This window comes from Trachemys scripta, chromosome 3 (assembly GCF_013100865.1).
Source record: "Trachemys scripta elegans isolate TJP31775 chromosome 3, CAS_Tse_1.0, whole genome shotgun sequence".
In the NCBI taxonomy this organism is placed as follows: Eukaryota; Metazoa; Chordata; order Testudines; family Emydidae; genus Trachemys; species Trachemys scripta.
In genome coordinates, this window is record NC_048300.1 from 107,844,243 (window position 1) to 107,861,122 (window position 16,880).

Below are 16,880 nucleotides of genomic sequence, written 5' to 3' on the forward strand. Positions count from 1 at the left end.
CGGCGCTCGGCGGGGGAGCTCGGGGGGGGCGGCGCTTTTTTTTTTGCTGCTTGGGGCAGCAAAAAAGCTAGAGCCAGCCCTGTATAGGGGAGGGATAGCTCAGTGGTTTGAGCATTGGCCTCCTAAACCCAGGGTTATGAGTTCAATCCTTGAGGGGGCCACTTAGGTATCTGGGGCAAAAATCAGTACTTGGTCCTGCTAGTAAAGGCAGGGGGCTGGACTCATCGCTTCCACTTCTATGAGATAGGTATATCTCCATATTATAGATGTTGCAATTAATGAGAGTTAGGTGCCTGTGCAGTTTTGAAAATCCCACTAGATGCCTAAATACTTTTTTAAAAATCTGGCTCTTAACCCTCAAATTGAGCTGTTAGCATATGGGTGTAGAGCAAAAGCTCAAGTGAACAGAAGGACTATATTCTTAACCCTGAAGTTCAAGTCAGTCAATATCTCACCATTAGGGGAGATCAGTTCCAAAGTCAAAGGCCATTATATGTTGAAGTCTAGGTGAAGACTAAATGCCTGGTTGAATATCTTAAAGAAAAGGAAAGAATGCAACAACCCCCCGGCCCCTTTTTGACTAACAGAACCAAATGAATTTTAGCCCTGCTTCCTTTCATTTTGCTACTGTTCACGGGTCATTCTGTGGCAATTGCTATATAGATAAAGTTGCAACTGAATTTCCATTATAAGCTGATTTTTGGCTTTTTTTCCCCCCCCTTTCCTTCTGTCAAGCTGTCTGGAGTAGCTCATGACCAGGAGCGCCAATGTCATGGCAGACAGTTACAAACCAGGGCACAAACCCCAAACTGGTAGTGAGCTCTATACTTAGATTTTACCAACCAGGTATCAAGTGTGAACTCCTCAGGCACTACAACAGCCTTAACATGGAGTCACAGACAGTCCCTTGGGTACTCTGGGCTATCTTGCCACCCAGGCAAGTCTGCCTTTGTGATAGATGGTCCCTTATATCACAAGTCACAACAATATCCACATTACTTTCAGTTCCAAAGGATCTGTCACTCACCTCATCATTTGTACCTCAGATCTCACGCTGAAGACAACGCTTTTAGCCAATCCTATAATAAACGAACAAGATTTATTAACTAGGGACAAGAAATGAGTTATTTACAAGGTTAAAGCAGGTAAACATGCACATACAAATGAGTTAGTCTTAGGTTTCAAAAAGTAATAGAAGCTGCTGTATTGTGCAAGCTCTGTTTGCCCTTTAGGGTTAACTGAAGCTAAACATCTGGGGATCCCTTGCTTATGCTTAGAAATCTTGCCCTCTCCCTGAAGTCCAAGCAGCATAGGGGATAATCATTTCTTCTTGACAGGGATTTTTATTCCCTTCCCCCAGAGCTCAAGATGATGGGAGGAAGGTTTGTTCAGTCTTCTCTTCATGGGTGTGGGATGAACGATCAGCAAAGTCTTTCTTTTGTCCACTGTTGTTTCACAATGGCTGGTCTGATATCTATGGGCCTTTTTTCCTGGGGCAAAGATGACCTCTCTTGTAAACTAGCATTTCACACTCAGTAATGCTTCTTTCCTGACGAGAGGGGAGGGGCTTACAGTTTTAGAGCAAATACTTAAATATTACCTTATAATGTGGGATACAGATATTACAAGTGAGATTAATGCATACAGCAACTCACAAACATTTCATAAAGTCCAAACACTAAACACATCTTTATAAATCTAATACCAATTTTACAAATTCCAACACTCATCTCTGTATTAGTATTGTTAAAATAGATATTAGCAGAGATTGTTTAGTGAGCCAGACTGATCTCCAGCTATGCATTTGTCAGTGTTCAGTGACGCTTTGGGGCCTTGGCATGAGCTGGCACCTGGTCTGCCAGTGTCACACATCTTCTCCCAAAATTAGCCAAAAAAGGTAATATTGGTCTGAAAATAGAAAAGTTAGGATGAAGGCCAAGGTAGATATTTTTCTACCAAATCTGAAGTGAATCAGACAAATGGTTCCTAAATTATAATCTAAAGATAAAGGTGTTCACCAGAGCTGGGAAAGTTCTTTAGTGGGTTTCTTGTTTGCCACTTTTCAGGTGAGAAATGAAACTTAGTTTACTGGATTCCCTTAGCTGAGATCCGATGCCCAGCCCCCAGTTGGTTACTTAGCCCTGGTCTACACTACAGAGTTAGGATGGAGGTAAGGCAGCTTACATTGACCTAACTCTGTAAGCATCTATGCTAAAATGTTGCTCCCACCAACGTAACTCACCTGCTATGCCAACTTATTAACTTCACCTCCATGAGAGGTGTAGCTCTTCGGTCGACGTAGTTAAGGTGATGCAGTGTCAATATAGACACTGTTGCTTACATCAACTGTTTCTGCCTTTCAGAAGCCATCCCATAATGCCGCACACTGACTGTTAAATCAGTGCAAGCTCTCCTGGTGAGGACATGCACTGCCAACACAAGGAGCGTAGTGTGGACATGTAAAAGTGATTTAATTATTGCAGAGGCTGTTTGTCGATGTAACTTAGGTTGACATAGTTTTGTAGTGTAGACATACCCTTAAAGACTACATTCACAAGCGACTATCTTTGTAAGCGTAAGCTTCATTGGTGGGATATTGTCAACTGGAAAAAAATAATTCTCCCATTGAAAAGCTCATGAAAGGTCCTGTGCACCTCCTAAAGCTCATGAAGTTCTCTGCTCCTGCAGCCCTGAGCACCTGAAAGTTGTGAACAAGAGGATATGCGTGTATGTTTATGTGCCACTGTAGTTGCTACCACCACACCGGAAGTAGCCCATAGGAAAAGGGTGAATGAGCTCTGATTTCCTCTCCCCCTCCCCCCCCCAACTTCAGCTCTCGTCTTAAAATCCTCCAGTGGTTCTCTGTGGATTATAGCAGTAGGACCACAGGAGGTTTGTTGGGTGGAAAAGGCAAGAAGTGCTAGTACTTGTCCGCTGACTTTTCTTGAGCACCCTTCTCCCTATCTGCACGTCTCTGTTCCTGGCAGCCCTTCCCTATTACCTGATCTCTGGTAGGGAATCATGGGGAAATGGGTCTCTGAAAGAGATGTTGTAATAATTGGGACCTATTCCAGTTGTGAGCTGACCTGTGGGAAAGGGGATAGAAATTGATAAAATGGTTCTATTACCTATAATAACAGAGGGCATGTGGAGGCAGAGGGCTATTGGGGAGAAATGGAGACATGGGGGAATGGATGCCTTGCTGAGGGGAAGAGAGAGGCTGCCAGCAGCTCAGGGTTGGGGAGGAGGGGGGAGCATTTAGAAGCAGATCAGCATGCCTGAAGAAAGCAAGAAAGTATATAGTCTGTTAATGTTTAGGTACCAAATTACTTGTGCTTGTGCGACCACACGGCTTTTCTCTGATGGGATCTACCATTAACGAAACACTTGTAAACTCATGTTACAGCAACCGTTTCTACCTCAACCTTACTTATGCTGTCTTAACCAGCTCGAGCATAATAAAGCAGCCCTCTGGAAGTTTGGCTGTGAGAGTATTGTGCTGCATTGCCGAGAAAATTGGCTTACGCTGGAAAATTTCCATGTAGCACAAGAACATTACGCAAAGTTCTCTTCCACAAGTATCAAGTACATCACTCCATTGAGGACCTAAAAATATTATTGATGACTCACTTCTCTGAGAAAACAGAACAATTTCCCACTGTAAACATGGGAGATGGAGAGAGAATATTCAGTCACTTCAGAAAACACGTTTCATCTGGTTGCCAGCAAAGACACATCTACTAAGGAAAATGTGAATCAGAATCTGATTCTCATTAAGTTGCATAAGGGTATGATATTCTACTGTTCAATTACAGTCCACTTCACTTAGATGCATTGTCCACTTATTCACAGAGACTGGGGCCAAGTGATTGCTCAGCGCATACCTGTTGTGTCATTAGGTTGCCCTAGTCTGTATACTGTCTCCAGACTAGATGCCTCCAGGAAAAGATGACTGTTATGAAAAAGATTACTGCACTGGCAAAAAAAACCTTCCAAATTCCTCAATTGAAGAAAGGCATGAGATAAAACATGGTACACGGAAACTCTTGTGATATTTGGAATAAATCAGGAAACTCTTGTGGTATTTGGTAAACGCCAGAAGTGAATGTAAAACTATCTTAGCTGAAATTGGCACTTAAGTTCATATGGTCATGATGGTCTTGGGACTAGACAGGTAGACAGAGGACATTATACACCTCTATCCCGATATAACGTGACCCGATATAACACGAATTCGGATATAACGCAGTAAAGCAGAGCTCCGGGGGGGCGGGGCTGCGCACTCTGGTGGATCAAAGCAAGTTCGATATAACGCAGTTTCACCTATAATGCGGTAAGATTTTTTGGCTCCCAAGGACAGCGTTATATCGGGGTAGAGGTGTGTTTCAGAAATGTGATTTCATGTTTGGGCTTTATAGTTATGTTGTCGTTTAGAAACATGTTAAAGGGACAGCTTGGAGTGGAGGCCATTTAAAAAATGAAATAAAAGTAGATTCAACAAAAGTCCTGTCAAAACAGGCAGGTTTCCCTGTCTCCAATGGCTCTGGAAGATAGAGAAACATGCTGCATCTCCCTTCCCTTCTCTCTTTCTCTCTCTTTCCTGCCCCCCCAACAGAGAAGCAGAAATCCAGGGCACTCTGCCTCCCCACTTCCTGGGAATGGGCAGCACCTCACTGGCTCCTAGATCAGGGTGGAGTGGGGGAGGGGAGTGTTTGGCAGAGCACCCAGGCTCTCTGCCTTTCTGGCTTGTGAAATGGACGGGGCCCTTCCCTGAGGGCAGCCAATAAAGCCAAAAGATTCCATCTCAGTTCTCCTGAAATGGAATTTTTCTTTATATCTGTTTCCATGAAAAATTTTGCATTTTTGCTATTTTGTTCCTCTTCAAGACTAAACTTTTTCTCAGAAACATGAACATTTTCATGGAAAAGGGGTCCCTTTTTTCTGCCAGCTCTAGTGAACTGTACTATTGGGTACGATCTTGGCCCTCAAACGCCCTCTCCTGCCAATGCCTATGGTTTAAAATTACTTTGATATTTAAAAAAAAAGTCTTTCTCTCTCCTGTGCCTGTGTGAAAGACCCACAACCAGGAGAAAATGATTGATTATATTTGGGATGCTGTTAGGTGCTCAGAGGAAACAAACCAAAGAAAAAAAATTCTCCAGTCTTTCTGTGTTAGTAATCTTCGAGCAGGTACGCCGACAGCCATTCCGGGGGCCAGGGCTGTCCCTTGGGAGTGGCAGGGCCTGGGGTGGAAGTGATGTATTTGGCAGTGGCTGGGGCCCCTGGGCCCTTTTAAATCACCCAGGTCCTGGGCAAATGCCCCCTTTGCCCCCTCGCCCCCCTCGGCAGGTCTGTTTTAGAGCTTGTCTATATGAACAGTTAGACCGCTGCAAGCTGGGGTGTGAATCTACTGCACTGTCCGTGTGAACCCTGCTGATGCACATTAACAGTTTGTTAGAGTACTTCAATCTAGTCCTCTTTGAAACAGGACTGGCTCAAAGTGCATTAATGCAATTTGCTGCAGTCTAGTTGTTCATGTAGACAAACACTGAGGTTTTCCTTGTAATTATAGTATGTGAGTTCAGATAGAAATGAGTGTTTCTGGTTGATGAAGTCTTGTTCAAGCACTTGCTTGATAACTGGTTTTGAACATGGTTGCAGTTAGCACCGTTGGGTACTCCACTGACGTACAGCGTTTGGAATTCCAGGATGTTTTGGAAATGCAGGCTTGGGAAACTCTAATCAGTTGGCAAGCAGTTTTTTAGGGCCTCATGTCTGGCTAGTGAAAAACTGATAATATTTTAAAGATCTTGGGCTAGGTTCACAAAAGGATGTAGGTGCCAAACTACCACTTTAGGTACCCAAGTTCTCTCTGTGCGCATGTGTAACCCACACGCCTTCTGGGTGTGGTGTTCTGTCCAGTCTAGTGGCACCGAGACCATTTAGAGATTCATGAGTCTGCTCTACAGCCTTAGCTAAAAGCCATGTGGCTTTTAGCTCATGCAGTAGAGGCTCATGCACTAAGCTCCAGAGGTCCCAGGTTTGATTCCCACCTGCTGACAACAGAGGTCTGTGAGTGTTACACATGAGCACTGCTGTCTCATTCTAGGTGTGTAGATGCCTAAGCCACAGAGTGATGCACAAACCAGGGGAAGATAGGTATTCCTTTGCTTAGCTTACCTGAAGGGCCCAATCTGGTACGTGTGCTCAGATGTTGCCTATGGGGTCAGGTCACATATGTGAACCTGCAGAAAACAGCCAGGGGACACCTCACTCATAACTTATAGCCCAGTGGTTAGAGCACTCACTTGGGATGTGGAAGATCCCCAGTCAAGTCCCCTCTGTGTCTGATGAGGAGAAAGGATTTGAATAGGTATCTCCTACCTGTCAGGGGAGTACCCTAATCACTGATCTATAGGATGTTTTGATGTGGAATCCCCTCAACTTCCTCCATTGAAGCTGTTTCACTGTGAATTAATAATGAAAGAGTCATTGGACAGAGAGAACGAGTGAGCATCAGAATTGACTCTGTAGCCTGGTGGTTAGAACACTCACCTGGGAGATGAGAGATACAGAATCCAGTCCCCTTGCTCCCATTAATTTTTTAAATTGTTTATGCAAGTGGATTAGCTTTAACAGGGGAGAGTGACCCACATCAGAATATCCCATAGCCCAGTGGCTAAGGCGCTCACCTGAGATCTGCCTAATGAGAAGGGAGTTGAACACAGAGGGGGGACATGAGCTGGGGAGTCTCCCACATCCCAGCCATTAGAGTATCCTAGTCGCTGAGCTAAAAGTTATGTGGAAGGTCTGCCCGTTCCCCTGGCTCCTTGTAAAAACAGCATTGGCAGCTAATGCCAAAAGAGGGTTTGCAGCTGAGAATCCCAAGCAGAGGGAGGCATTGTACACCCTTAGAGGAGCAGGGCTTAGGACACACTCTTTGCTTCAGTATCTCCCATTGGATAGCCTAGACTGGGAGCCACCTACCATGCTGTTTTTGTGAATCCCATCCAGAGGCACCTATCTGTCTCTACTCATCATATAGGGATCTTAGTGCCAAACTCCGGCTTTGTGAATCCCGGTGATTTTGTAGGAACTGGGACACAGAGTGTTGCCACGCCAAAGTTTCTTTGTGAAACTGGCTCCTTGTGGCCTGTGGTTAATCATGGACCCATGTTAGCACAAAGGTTAAAAGTTCAGAAGCAAGTGCTGATCTGCGGGTTGTGTAGCTCTACATCATCATCTCCTCCTATTTCCAATGCCAAGTATAGGCAGGGCTTTGGTACCTAGACTGCCAACCAACTCAAGTCTTGGCCCATTTTATAGATGGGAAAATGAGGCATAGAGAGGCTAAATGACTTACCAAAGGTCACATAGAAAGTCTGAAGCAAAACAGGGACTTGAACCCAGGTCTCCCATGCTCTAAGTTAGTGACCTAACCACCAGGCAGTCCTTCTGTGTAATTCTACAGGCTTTATTTAGTTTGGTGGTGTTCCTATATCTCCGAAAATAAGAATAGTCTGATACTTTGTAACTGCGGGAAGCGGTGCTGGAAATAGGGGACTTATTTGTGTATCAATTTTATACGTTTGAGTGACTCCTGGAGCATCTCTTCCTCTCAGCCAATTTAATACTTGCTCAATTTTGTAACCTTTTATTGCAGCAATGTGAATAATACGATAAACAGCAACTCTCACAGGAAGGATTTACAAACTGAGTCATTGATCCAGTTGTCAAAATTAGCATCATTGTCTTGGGTTTGCCACTTTTAAGGTGCTGCTCAGATAGCCCAGTATTGGGAGTGATATAAGAACTTATCTAGAATAGTTCTCTTTAAGAACAGCAAGTGGAGACAAAACTTCCATTGGGACTTCCAATGGCATTTCCTCCTTCCATGCTAAGTATTTGGGGTGATAGAGTGGGGAGGCACAAACAACTCGTATAGTTAACTCATTAATTCTAAAGGACGTGCTTGTAAATTAAAAAAGAGCCTCAATAAGATATCACTGCTCCAAGCTGGGTCTTAACTATATCAAATGAAAAATCAGGTGTTTTCTCCACATTTTGGTATGCTTCAAATATGAAGTTTTATGTTACCATCTCGTAGAAGCCAGTACACCACAGATATTTCCAGGGAAACTTGAGTTGGGGCAGTAAATTTGGGATTAAACACAAGTAAACAGCAAAGAGCTTCAATCAGTAACTTTCACCATCTTTTAACGTACAATCTATTTTTCTCTCTTATGCTGCTAGTTCAGATAAAGCTACAAAATACTAATTTGATGGACATTGGTGATATTAGGAGGCAGATATGACAGAGTGGCATTCAAACTGCAGCTTGTCTGTTTTCTGGCCCATACTGCAATTGCCTGCTTTTCTTTGGGACAGCCTCTGTGTATTGGGTTTAGGTACCTAAGTATATAAACTGTAGGTGCAGTTAAAGAAGCTTGCTAAAAATTTGTACCCGTCCTTGTCAGTTTTTCCTTTGTCTAGAAATAGTAGATAATGACCTGCTTTGAGAGAGTGGCGCAAACTCCTGATGGATTCTAATGATGGTGGGTTTTTGTATGCAGTTGCTATGGAAACGAGCCCTTAAAGATCGCTTCAAATATGTGCGGAGACCAATTGAAGATGATGAGCAGGTTATAAGGAACAAATGCAAGTTTGGTCACAGGCGAGGACAGACAAAGAAATCTTCTGCTGAAAACCGATGTGATGAAATCCAAATGGTGCAAATAAAAGTAAGCTTTCTGGTTCCTGTTAGAAGGGAAAGTTAGTCCATAAATAACGTGAATGGGAAATTCCTGCAAATGTCTTTGGGCTCCAAGGTGGCAGTAATACACTACATGCAGAAGTGGGATAGCATGGAGTAGCCCCACCCTACTTGGAGCTAGCCCTGCATGAGGGGCACTCTTTGGGCCAAGGGAGAAGCAGTTGGGGCTTCTGACCTGCAGCGGGGTGGTGGGGTTAGGGTCTTCTGCCAGAGACGACTGATGCCTGCTGAGAGTGGGGGGCACAATTTAAAGGTTCACCACCGCAACAGCGTGAGGCACGCCTCCCCTTGCCCACAGTGGCCCCTCCCTGCAGCTCCCTGGTGTTAGCTCCACTTGGAGAGGCAGCAGCAAGCAGTTGGGAGCTGCAGGGAAGGGCCGCTCCTTTAGCTCCACGGGGAGAGACAGCAGCAAAGGCAACAGCTCTCCCTATAGCTCCCAGCTGTTTGCTGCTGCCTCTTCCCACAGCCACACCTTCCAGCTTGCTGGGTCCAGCAGCTGCCATGCAGGGAGGGAGCCTGAGGCACCATGTGACTGAGTAGGGCCAGCAAACCCTGGAAAAAATAGGGGGCGGGATGTGACTCCATGTGCCCACCCCACATGTTCCCTCCCCCAATGTGTCACCTCCAGCTTCTTCCCAGTGGGGAACGGCGGGGGGGGGGGAAAGAGGCTTGGGGCCTCAGCCCCGCAGGGCGTGCTGAAGCCCCAGCAGTTGCGACCCGCAAGGCTGAAGCCCCAAGACCCCCTTCCCTGCAGGGCTGAAGCCCTGAGCCCCAACGGGCACGCCCTGGCTCTCAAACTTCTGAAGATTGTCATGTGCGGCTTGGACAGTCAGTAAGTTTGGCCACCTATGGTATATAAAAAAACTCCCACTCTGTTAGTGCATGTCACCCATTTTGCATGCATTTTGGACTGGATATAAGTGACTGCACAAAGTGTAGCACAACGGGGACTACAATTTTTCAGTCACCAGGTCCAGCCACAGCTGAGCCCTCTGTGTTAATAAGTGTACATGTACATTTGACAGATAATTGGTGCCCTTAGATCTTCTCATGATAGTCCATCCATGGTATGTTATAAGTAGCCTGTGTACTAATACATAGGGTGCTTATGAATGTACATATGCAGGTGCTGCATCTTTCTGAACTGAATTCTCTATTTATAGATGAAGTCATTACTGTCAGGTAAGTGACATAAAGTGTGTTAATATTGATGTATCCACTGTCATTAATGCGTTAAGTGTTCTGTTATGCTTTGCCAACTCTAATGCCACTTATATCAATGCTGCTATTGAAAAAAATACAGTTAAACTTTAAACCACCAAGTTATATCAGTGTTTTGAAAAAGACACACAATCAAATGTTTGGCCTCCAGCTTGATCTATATATTTCCCTCCTTGTATCTGTTTATGAAGTGTAGGTGTTTCATTGGAGGAGAAAGATGGGGATTTCTTTTAAACAACTTCTATGTAAATTGTAAACTGGGGTTTGTGGATTACTGAAATTTTTAATCCAAAAATACATCTTGGTTTTGGTATATCCTAAAATCTGTTCATTCCCTTTTTGGAGCTTTGCTTGCAGGTATAAACACATCCCTACTTCTGCATGTTCCAGTTGAAAGTTTTTGTACTTGCAAAAAACAAGAGGCTAATATAAAAAACTGTTGTTTTCTATGGTTAGTCTTGGGCACTATACCTAGCGGAGAAGGTGCAGGTTGCCCTTTCCCTGCGTTCATGCAAAAGGGAACCTTAATTTGTCTGCTTGTGCTTGGAAAGTACAAATGTAGCTCTTCTAATAGTACTAGCCGGCCCAGGAGGGCTCTCTCTGGTTAGGGTCATAGCCTCAGACCTGCAATGCCAGCAGGGGAATATGGTGGAGTGCATACTACACCTTTCCTACAAGAGGAGAAAGAGCCACTGTTCCCTGTACTCCTATGGCTTTCACAGTCACACTGCTTTCTCCCTCTATTGCCCAAGTGCATGGTTGCTCGCTCTAACACAACGCTCAAAGCCATTATTTAGCCTCTGTTTTAGAGTTTATGAGGAAGGGAAAAGAACTCTAACATGAAGGAGAATTTGTTCAGTTGCCTTAATGTTATGAACGTTTGCTACTGGCAAATTTCTGCTGTTGTGTGATGCCCTCCTCCATTTGGAATGAGGGTAATCGGAGGTGTAGGTTTCCGTCAGGGCAGCCCTCATTTTAATTATCTCATTTCTTCTTTTTCTTACATGCCAGAGAAATTTTAAATGCAAAAACTAACATTAGTGCAGCCTTTAAGGTTGAGAAATCATGATAGCAAAATTAAGAAATCATAATTTATTTTAGCTTTTACTTGGTTTCTATATATTAATAAATGGATCTGGCTTAGCTCCCTGAGACTCTAGGATTTAGACATTACAAATGCACACTTTAACAAGATGTTTATTAGCATCCTTTTTTGGCAAGAGCTTTGTGTATATTTATTTATAAGAACACACAGAAAGGCACCCATCCAAGGCACTGGGCACCATGTCATAAATTAAAATAGCAGAATACACATCCTTGTCTCATGTCTTTACAGAAACTAATATTCTTCAAGTGCTTGCTCATGTCCATTCCATTCCTAGTGTGTACATGCCCACGTGCGTGGCCGTTGGAGATTTTTGCCTTAGTGGTATCTGTAGGGTTGGCTATGGTGCCCTCTTGAGTGCCGCGCTCATGCACTTGTGTATTAGGCGCCGCTGGTCCTAGGCCCTCTCAGTTCCTTCTTACCGCCTGTGGTGGTTAGTCGAAGCATCTTTTCCTTGCCTAGCAAGAACTAGGTCTAGCCTTAGGGTTTTGTAAGTAGTTTGTTTATAGTAGTTAGTATTAAGTAGTTGGTAAGTGTAGTTAGAAGTTAGAGCCCCATTGGGGACTTTGCCCCATGCAAGGCATGCGCCGATCTCCGGGGTTTAAGCCTTGCTCGGACTGCAACAGGCCTATGCCTGTAAGTGACCCCCACAGCAGCTGCCTGAAGTGCGTGGGGGGAGTCACATGTGAAAGACAAGTGTTACATTTGCAATAACGTTCGACCCAGGACCCAGAAAGAGCATGGCAGCCGTCTGAGGGCCTTTGTCATGGAGGCTGCTCTCTGCCCAGCTTCCAAGCCTTCCCGAACGGACTCTACCCCTAGTACCTCAGCCTCGGTGCGTAGCACACCCCAGCACTGGGCTGTGCCCGGCACCGATCTCCATCGCCGGTGCCCAAAAAGAGCGCCAAGAAGCATGGCTCCCTGGCATCAGGCAAGAAAGGCCATGGGGTATCGTGCCTCCCCAATCGGCGCCTGTAGCCCCCCAAGGAATCTGCCACCGACTCCCGGGAGTGGTATGGGACCCAGACTTGTGGCAGGGCTGACGCCTTCCCAGGGTCTCCCAGCGCCTAGAAAGCAGAGGCCTTTACCAGTGCCACAGGAAGGGGCAAAGGCTCCCTATGAGGGCAAGCCAGATATCAGGACCCCCCCAGAGGGCAGTTGAGCCCTGCTGATCCCCAGAGTCGAGGCAGCGCTCTCCAACTCCACACCGCAGATCTTCGGCTTTGCAGCCCAAGTCCTCTCTGGCTTGCCCAAAATTCCTGATGAGATGGTCTGTGAGATGATTCTGGACCCTGGGCAAGCGGTTGGCTGTCAGAGTGATACTCTCCTCGATGCAGAACTGCCACAACCAGATTGCCTCCTGGAGTGTGCTCCCCCTTGCCTGTTCATATACTACATTGTGGTGGTATTGTTGATAAATATATGAACCACTGAAGGAAAGCACCATACACTGGAAGTGTCACTCCACTACAATGAACTGAAGGAATTTTCTGTGGCTTGGTAAAATCATCACATGAAAGCGTACTGCAGGTCCAGAGCAACAAAGCAGTCATTCTGAGACAACGCAGGGAGGATAGTTGATAGAGTGACCATTCAGCACCTCATGTATCTGATATATTTGTTGAAGCTACAAAGGTCGAGACTGGGTCTTGCCCCTCCCTTGGATTTTGGCACCAGAAAGTACCGGGAATAGAAGTTGTGACCCCCCCCCCGTGTTCTGGTGGAACCTCCTCCACTGCCCCCAAAGCCAGTAGAGAGTGAACCTGCTTGAGGAGCAATATCTCATGAGAGGGATCCTGGAGGGAGCAGGGAGATGGAGAGGAACTGGATGGCATAGCCCGATCTGATGGAGCTTAAGACCGAGCTTTCTGTGGTGTTTGAGCCCCAAGCATTGTAAAAGCAGGCCAGCCTGTCCCCAAAGAGAGGGGATCGGGAGAAGGGAGCAATGACTGGAACACTGCTCTGGACCAAGGAGTCAAAATGGGTGCTTGGGGGGGGGGCACCGGGGGAAGGCATGTTAACTGGTCAAAACCTGGACCAGAATGTGTCCTCCTCTGGAACCTATGCTCCTTTCTTGGGTAGTTCTTCTGTCTTGTGGGAGGGAAAGTCTTCCCAAATGTGAGCTGCAGAGGCTGCTGCTGTTGACCACTATAGGGTCACCCCTGTACTGCCAGCATATACACCCCTTAGGACCATAGGGTAGCTCTAGAGTCCTTGGAGGGGTGCAGAGTCTCATCTGTCTTGTCCGACAAAAAGAATTCTGCCATCGAAGGGCAAATCCTCTATGGCCTGTTGTACATTGGGATCAATGCCTGAATTCTGCAGCCAGGATGCCCTTTTCATTGGTCCCCACCGAGGCCATCACTCTGGCCAAAGTATCCGCGACATCTAGTGCAGACTGCAAAGAAGTCTTACCCACCAAGCAGCCTTTGGTATTAAATGCCCCAAATGCCTCCCTTGAGGCTTCAGGCAGCTGGTGAGCAAACTTAGACATAGCTGTCCAGTTCACAAAATCATGCTTGGATAGGAAATGCCTGCTAGTTACCAGTGCGCATCTGCAAGGAAGAGGAGGTCAAAGCACTACATTTCCTTCCTTTTGTGGGTTTAAATCAAGAATGCTATTGAAATATAGGTTATTAGTCGATAATGAAGTGCTCTAACCTGCCATCACTGCATGCTTGTAATTCCAATTGTTATTTAATTGGGAGCAGCACATATGTCAACAGCAGAGCAGACCCTTGCGATTTCACTGCTATATTAGTTTTATGACAATGATCATTGTTAGCAGAGAATCATAGCAGGAATGCAGTATATTTAACTACAATATGCTTGTGGATGAATAGTTACTTTCATAGCCAAGCTGGCTGAAAGTGCAAAGGAAAAAAATAGCTGTTTGATTTATGCTTATTAGGTATTCATACACATCAAATGCATCCGTTTAGATCTGGGAGTGGACTTAAATCTGCCCTGCAGGGCTTTATCATTCCCCATGGTTACGACCGGGCAGTTCAGGGTCAGATCTGAGTAAAAACCCTCAAATCCCTGCACTGGTACGAAGTAGCGTTTCTCCATGCACTTGTTGGTAGGCGGTACTGAAGCCGGCATGCTCCAAGGGACTCAAGGAGCACATTGTTAATAGGGAGGGTGACTCTCCCAGGGACAGATGGCTGCAGGATATCCACAAACTTATGGGTATTCTCCTGCAGGAACTCTGCTTGAATACCCAGGGAAGCAGCCAGGCACTGCAAAAGGTCCTGGTATGCCTTGGAATCCTCTGGTACTGAAGAAGAGGAAGAGCCAGATACCACAGAATCATCTGGCGATTAAGACAAAGCAGTTAACTGTGCCTGGATTCTTCTCCAGGGCTGGTGGATCTAGATGGGACGACTGGAGGCTTCACAAGGGGAAGGTTCACTGTTGCCTGGGCCTGCAGCAGATCAATGATCACCACCACAGCCCTGCTTGGTGATCTCAGCTTAGAGCAAGATGAGGTCTGGGACTTCTGCAACTGAGGAGTGTCCCATGGATTCTATGGAGACCACTGGTTTGGATAAGGTGTTGATGGCCAGTACTCCTGGGAAAATTCTGCACCACTCTGTATGCAGCATTCATATTTCCCCCACAGATTTCTTTGCTTCCCCTCAGAAAAAGGACTTTCTGACAGGGAAGCAAAGGGAACCTGCAAGAGTGGTCACACACCCCTCCCCAGCAGTGCTGGTGCGTCGTTTTGGGCACCCAGGGCAGCTGACAGAGAGGTAAAGTACAATGGGGGAGGAGAGCGGGGTCCGGGGATGCCCCTGCCGGTGGCTCCTACCCTGCACCAGGCTCAGCTGCTAGGCTCAGCTGGTCTGGGGGAGGACAGGACTTCCTCTTCCCTGCAAGGAACGGTCAGGACACGGGCTGACCAGCCCCCCCAAACCCCCCCGGCTGCAGGGAGCCCCCCCCCCCCCCCCCCCCCCCTTCCTGCTCCTCATCCACCCAACCCCCGTGCATCTGGACTTCCCCATACCCAGATCCCCCGCTGAGTCTCACCTCCCCCACCCCCCGCACTCAGAATCCCCAACTCCTACCTCGCCGAGCCTCACCCCCTGCACCTGGAGCCCCCCTCTATTCAAACCCTCCTGCTGAGCTCCACGCTCCTGCATTTGAACCTCCACCCCTGCACCCAGACCACCCCCGGCTGAACCCCCCTCCACTCAAATCCCCCCCCGATGAGCCAGACCCCCCTCCCACTGAGCCCTACGCACCTGGACCCAGCCAGCTCCACCCAGACCCATCAACCCCCGGCATCCGCAGCCCCCTGCTGCCCCCCCCACACCCAGACCCCCCTGCTGAGCCCCATCCTCCCACAGCCAGACTCCCTACCCCTGCTGAGCCTCAACCACTTTCCCCTGGACTCCCTGGCAGAGTCCCATTGCCCCTGCACTTGGAACTGCTCAATGAGCCCGTCCATCCAGATACCCCCCTGGACCCTCTACTGAGCCACCCACACCCAGATTGCCCCACTCAGAACCCCTCATCCCACACCTGGATCCCCCCACACTAAGCCCCTCCGCATGTGGAACCTGATGGGCAGAGCCTGCCTGCCCATACCTGGTGTGGAGGGGCAAGGCCCCGGAGGTGTTTCTGGGGCAGGCCCTGCCCTTGCGCTGTGTCAGGGTCAGGTGCAACATCATTGCCGAGTCTGTCTCCTGGGGAGGAGGGGCTGTAGGTTGATCTCCTACCTCTATGCAGCCAGTGGCTTTTGCTACCCACTGCCATGCTGGAGTCTCCACGTTTATTTATTAACAAATACAATTTGCAGAGTTTTGCAGAATTTTAAAGTAATGTGTGCAGAATTTTCAATATTTGGCACAGAATTCCCTCAGGAATCGTGGCCAGTAGGTGCTGGGTCAGGGGTCACCATCCCGACCATGAGATGAGCGCCAATCCTGGTACCCATAGTGCTACATAAACATCCCCCGCCCCCATGTGGGTCAGGTGATGGACAACTGAAGGAGGAAGATCCCAATGTGGACACCAAGGAGTCCCGGGCTTCAGGGAACAAAGGTGGAACCAGTCCTGAAGGTGCAAGGAGCCAGTCTGACTCATCCATAGCTCAAAATGAAGAGAGAACAGGCGCTCACGGTGGAGATGGTACAGCTGGCACCAGGTATGCTTCTGTTGGTTCCAGTGCTGGAAGTGGTGTCAACCCTGAAGTCGGCAGCGGTACAGAGGTAACTTAATGGTGCCAAAGTGGAGGGTAGTGAGTGCCACCATGGTGACATTAGCGCCACAGACAGCAGGGGTGCCAAAGCTGTTCTTATTGATAAGGTGACTTGTGCTGAGCCCAGCCCCAGCCCCATTTCCACTGACTGTTGGTACTGAAAGACTCACAAGTTCAGTGGCTCTACCAGCCAACGGGGCTATAAATGATTCAGTCCTGGCAAAGTCTTGGACCCTGGGAGAGGTTGGGACAGAAAGGCAGAGGATGCCTGTTCCTGTCTGATATGCCACCAGTGTGGAAACAGCGATTGCTGGCGTTCCCCTTGTCGGTACTAAACTCAATGGACAACCCTGGGCCAGAACCAGAGTCAACGGTATAGGGTCTCTGATCTCCCTGCGTGGTGCCGGGGAACGGTTGATGAGATCTGCTCCATCCCATGGGTCAGCACTCACTCATGCTGATCTGCACTCCTTCTGGAGGAAGTAGTCAAGTCCCCACATGATCTGGAGCGGCTATGATTAGTCTTATGTGACCCCTTCCTTGTCACACTCAATGGAGAGCAACTCCTCCATCTC

The 16,880-nt window shown here is 47.3% G+C and overlaps 1 protein-coding gene across 3 annotated transcripts in view; it reads left to right on the plus strand.

Moving 5' to 3' along the window:
* The window catches only part of SAMD3 (sterile alpha motif domain containing 3), an 81,609-nt gene that overhangs the window by 54,684 nt on the left and 10,045 nt on the right, over positions 1-16,880 (plus strand). For 2 of the 3 annotated variants that reach the window (XM_034765685.1, XM_034765687.1), the window contains one exon: positions 8,574-8,741. The exons of the other annotated variant lie outside the window; for it this stretch is intronic. In XM_034765685.1, coding sequence (XP_034621576.1) covers positions 8,574-8,741 — 168 coding nt within the window. The remainder of the gene's footprint in view (positions 1-8,573; positions 8,742-16,880) is intronic. 3 annotated transcript variants of the gene reach the window in all.